Source organism: Salmo trutta, chromosome 36 (genome assembly GCF_901001165.1).
Source record: "Salmo trutta chromosome 36, fSalTru1.1, whole genome shotgun sequence".
NCBI classification, from domain to species: Eukaryota; Metazoa; Chordata; class Actinopteri; order Salmoniformes; family Salmonidae; genus Salmo; species Salmo trutta.
This window is the reverse complement of record NC_042992.1, coordinates 8,146,894-8,152,041: the sequence shown is the minus strand read 5'-3', so window position 1 is coordinate 8,152,041 and position 5,148 is coordinate 8,146,894. Positions and strand designations below refer to the sequence as shown.

General features: G+C 43.2%; 1 protein-coding gene across 1 annotated transcript; it reads right to left on the bottom strand.

Annotated features, from left to right (window-relative positions):
* Positions 1 to 1,155: 1,155 nt before the first annotated feature.
* Positions 1,156 to 4,833, bottom strand: LOC115175330 (60S ribosomal protein L14). The gene is made up of 6 exons (XM_029734512.1): positions 4,747 to 4,833; positions 2,904 to 3,005; positions 2,366 to 2,460; positions 1,879 to 1,978; positions 1,441 to 1,494; positions 1,156 to 1,252 (listed from the first exon to the last, which is right to left on the bottom strand). The coding sequence occupies exons 1-6, from the start codon at positions 4,747 to 4,749 to the stop codon at positions 1,190 to 1,192; spliced, it is 417 nt and encodes a 138-aa protein (XP_029590372.1). The 5' UTR covers positions 4,750 to 4,833; the 3' UTR covers positions 1,156 to 1,189.
* Positions 4,834 to 5,148: the final 315 nt, after the last annotated feature.

Here is a 5,148-nt window from a genome sequence, read left to right as displayed (position 1 = left end):
TTGATTTACTTGCTCTTTCCATGTTTTGTTTTAGATTCTGTAACATTTCACCCTTTCTGAAACGAGTCAGGATGTGCCTTTTACAGACACTGCAAAAAAACAAAATGTCTCAAAGCAGCGGACGGCTGCAGTAAATGTAGCAACCACCTTCTGGGTTGCCACGAACAGTAGCAATTCAACATGTAGATTAGCAGAAAGGACTAGAAGTGTAAAAAATGACATTCGATAATCTAGTCAGGGGGAAGGGACAGCTACCCGCTGCTTTAATGTTCCTCGTCGCAGTGTGTAATGATATAGGCACACCTGGGTTACATTTGTAAAAGTTGCAAAGTTTCTAAATGTGATCTAGAGATGTGTCTTTACTCTTACATCACACCAACAGCATCATTGCATTTTGGTACAACAGAATTACATTCATTTCCAATGAAAGGCTGCATTTGCCTTGCAGCATTGCATTACAGAGGCAGTGTGTTCAGTGTGGTGAGCACGTTGGAATTATCGAATGTATGCATCAAACTGTCTGCGTTGACGGCTTGACAGAAATGGTAGCAGGTGAATGTTGAACTTTTGATGCATTTATATCCTGATGATGCTGCGTACTATTTTACGCAAGGATGCTGTCTGTGTGACCGAAGCGATAGCTAGCCTTATACTGTGAGGATGCTGTCTGTGTGATCGAAGCGATAGCTAGCCTTATACTGTGAGGATGCTGTCTGTGTGATCGAAGCGATAGCTAGCCTTATGCTGTGAGGATGCTGTCTGTGTGACCGAAGCGATAGCTAGCCTTATGCTGTGAGGACGCTGTCTGTGTGATCGAAGCGATAGCTAGCCTTATGCTGTGAGGATGCTGTCTGTGTGACCGAAGCGATAGCTAGCCTTATACTGTGAGGATGCTGTCTGTGTGATCGAAGCGATAGCTAGCCTTATGCTGTGAGGATGCTGTCTGTGTGATCGAAGCGATAGCTAGCCTTATGCTGTGAGGACGCTGTCTGTGTGACCGAAGCGATAGCTAGCCTTATACTGTGAGGATGCTGTCTGTGTGATCGAAGCGATAGCTAGCCTTATGCTGTGAGGACGCTGTCTGTGTGACCGAAGCGATAGCTAGCCCTATGCTGTGATTGACAGGTGTGCATTAGTAAAGACAAGAGAATGGAGAACAATTCAACCAGAGGATTTATTAAATGACAGATCACGCCTTCTTCGCTGCCTCTTTCTGCAGCCTTTTCACCTCATGCTTGATGACCTTGTTCCTCTGTGGACACAAACAACAAATCAGTGTCCATTCAATCATTCCCCCCCCCATTAGGTTTTATTGTCACATACATTAAAACCCTTCATGTGTTCGGGGATTCAAATACAACATCTTGTCGTTTTACATGTAATGTGACACCCAAAATATTCAATATAATAGTGAATAATCTGAGCATTTTCTCCACTCACCATCTTTTTGGCCTTCATCACCTTGAAGCGATCAAAGTCGGACATCTGTGCCCTCTGCAGAGACACACAACAGTTACACAACTGGGGCATCAAAATATTTACTTATTGGACAGATTCAGCTAGGTCCTTCCCCATTTTAGCCTATTTGGTTCTTTGTGAATACCACCCTGGAGTCGCAGAAACATTGCAGTAGCATAAGCAAGCCAATAATGTTTGTGGGCAGTGATTCACCTAAAGCCTATTGAACCATCCTGTGTCCAATTTGACAAAATGTTTAGCCACAACCCAACTGTTAGCCACAAGCAGACCAATTCCCCCATCCATTTAGAAAAACTAAGGAGACGGAAGGCCTAGTCCAGAGACGGTCAGAAACATGTGGACCCCATAAGGAGTTGCTTTTTGATTAGCAGCTAAAAGTAATCTAAAAACACTCTGTACCTTTTGCCTGGCTTCGATCTTCTTGGCCCAGTTGCTTTCTGCCCACTTCTCAGTGACTTGGGCCTTCTCCCAGGCACGTCTCACAAACTTCTGACGAGCGCTGCAACACAGGAAGGGTTATGTCCCAGAGGATCGAAAAGGGCAGAGAAGAGCCAAAGGTATTGTGTCCTGCGAGGCTACTGCAGTATGTCTGTGACTATCGACTCAAAATCCAACACAGGAAAACAAAAGCCAAACTCAATTCATTGAAGTGTGTGTGTGTGTGTGCATGCGCGCATATGTTTTTTTGTACCGGCTCAGCTGTAATAAAACTGACTGAACCAATCAAGGTCTTGAGGACTGGAACATATTCATGTGCAAACCGTAGCGATACATTTATTTGCGTTGCAAAGTTTACATTGGACAAAGTTAGGTAGGTACCTCCCTGTTTCATTCAGTTTGCTTCTGCTTGGTTCCTAGTAAATACACCCGAGGTCCTCTCACTCACCTGTGTGGGACTTTAATGACGTAGTCAGTGAGCTGCATGCACTTGAAAGGCATTGACTGTCTCTTCACCCCTGTGCAGGGACCATCCACCAATGCCTGAGACAAACACACCACAGCCAGTTTAATTAAACATGTCTATGCTGAGTTGAACTGAATTTAAAATGAGCTGCACTATGTGGTAGTTTACGTCAACAACCTGGCTCTACCACTCACACAACGGGGAGTTTTTGGTTAACTCATTGGACACTTTGAAGCAGGACTCTGGAGAATTGTTGGTGGATAAAAGACTGACAGACGAACAAACGCTAGCAGACTAGGTGAGTCGGGTACCAGTTTGGAGCCGGGCTCTCCTGATTCCAGGCTTATGTTCCAGCCCTGCAGCAACACCAGTCAACCAATTCCAGGCCAGACTGACTAGTTGATCATGTGAATCTGGTGTTACTGCAGCGTTGGAACAAGCCTGCACAACCAGTAACTTAAAAGGAAGAGAGTTGGAGACCTCTAGCATAAAGTCAGGATATCATCAATGCTATGCTTACTCTGTTTTGGTCGATGACATCGACGATGGCCACCAGGCTGCCTGCGTGGGGCCCGAAAGAGATGTAAGCAACACGGCCAATCTCAACGTAGCGCTTGAACACCTGCAACAAATAAGGGTTGTTAACTAGCTTGGTAGGCAGAGACCCAGAAAAGAGAATTATGATAGGCTAGACTCGACATTTTTAACAAAGCTTTTTTTCCTGATAACTACTTCATTACATCTGCTGTGGAACCCAGTTTCATAATATTACCATATGTCCCAGCTGCTTAATCACAAAAAAGCAGGCCTTATTTGAGGGCATTTTTCACCCTGCCAGCTCCTATTAGTTCTATTGAGCACCTGTGGCACCAACTCGCCCTCTGAACCTTCTATTCCCCGTTTATTCTACATCACAATGCCTGCTTTACTATTGTTGGCACTGAGACCTGCCCACGTTGTTTGTAGTTAAAATGTTAACAAATTACTCATGATACTGTGGTAGTCATCCCAATTGTTTACTATAGGGAAATATAGGTATGTATTTCTATTTAGCCAATGTGTACATTTCTGTGTTTTCTCAATTGGACACCATTTTAAAACATGATAATCTCCTCTTTCTAATTATGTAAGACCGGGCAGCGTACTCCGTAGTCATCCAACGCTAGCCCGGAAATACATTTAGCCCTTGGAACAGCTGAGCTCTCCCATTGTTTTGGAGGCATGCTGGTATATATTTCGCATCTTGTATATTTAGATTTTTTTCCCAAGTCTGACACCATTTCAGGATAATCTCATTTTTGTAATTACACAAGGTTGGGCAGCGTGCTCAACTGTAATCGATCGCTAGATCTGAAATAGCCAAAAATTGCAAAACTTTTTTTTTAACCCTACTTCCTCGTTATGCAGACATAAGCACACTTGGCACCATCGAGGTGCGGATGTTAACTTTCTACACTAGTTATTTTTCAGTTTCGTCCTAAGAACAGATTGTAGTGGTAAAATAAAAAGGGATACATATTTTGGTGCCATTTAAATGAAATTGAATTCTAAGCGTCACTCCAGTCAACAGGTGAACGTTCGACTCCATTCATTTGCTATGGGCTCGCGCTAGTGTTCCAGCTCAGCAACGTTCTTTCCGCCAACGTTCTTCTGCCAACGTTCTTTCCGCCAACGTTCTTCTGCCAACGTTCTTTCCGCTTCGGGTGAATTCTGACTCGTTCTATTGTCCAGCCTACTGATGGACAAAACACTTTGGTAGACGTGCTAACTAGCTAGCTAACTACTTTCTTATAACCCCCCCGACACTGTCAAAACGTAGATGGGTTATCTTGGTTAGCTAGCTCCACGTTTTACAAAATGTGATTTACCTTTGGGACATGGCTATTAGTTTGTGGGATAACACCAATACCGAGAAGTCTATAGACGCTAACAAGCTGTACGGGAGTGGTACTAGTACGTTAGCTTATAACGTAACTACCGTTAGCTAGTTTACATATGGCCGTGGATCGACAAAACCAAACTAAGAAAACAAATACAGCAACTATTCTGCGTTCACTTTTCAAATTGGTTTTTTAAAATGTTTTTTTTTATAGTGGTGACGTTGGCGCTGCCTAGCTCGATAGTTGACTAACGTTAGTCTACTGATTATCGGCCTGTTCTTCACCACGTTGTAGCATGCGGAACAGCCGACATTTTTTGTTATGTCCAAAACCCATCGAAACTATTTATCAAAACCTTAAACGCTATTAAAGCGAACATAGCGATACGCTATGCATTTACATATCAGTTGAAGGTGCTTAACAATAACGAATATTTTTATTTAATCATTTTTTCAAAATCCACAAGCTTCATCGCGAACTCACCATGATGGCAGTCCGCTTCAGAAAGGACGTACCAGCTTCCGCTCGACGCAATTACGCTTTCCGCTCTGGTAATGCGCATGCGCGTGTGAGGGATTTCTTCTTCGCGTGGTTGGATAATGTTTCAGTTCGGAATGCTCGTCACGCCATCTACTGCAGAGAAGTGTGTTGGTGTCAAATACAGTATGAGCAGCTTTATATATATTTACACAATTATATGATCGTTCCTTTGGTTAAACAATTTTTTTTTTGGGGGGGGGGAATGTACACCTGAAGTGAATGATGAGACAGTGTATCTTCGCAGCTGCAAATGAGAACTTGTTCTCAACTAGCCCACCTGGTTAAATAAAGGTGAAATCTTCAATCCACACAACAATCTGAATCAATTTTACTAGGCTTGTACAA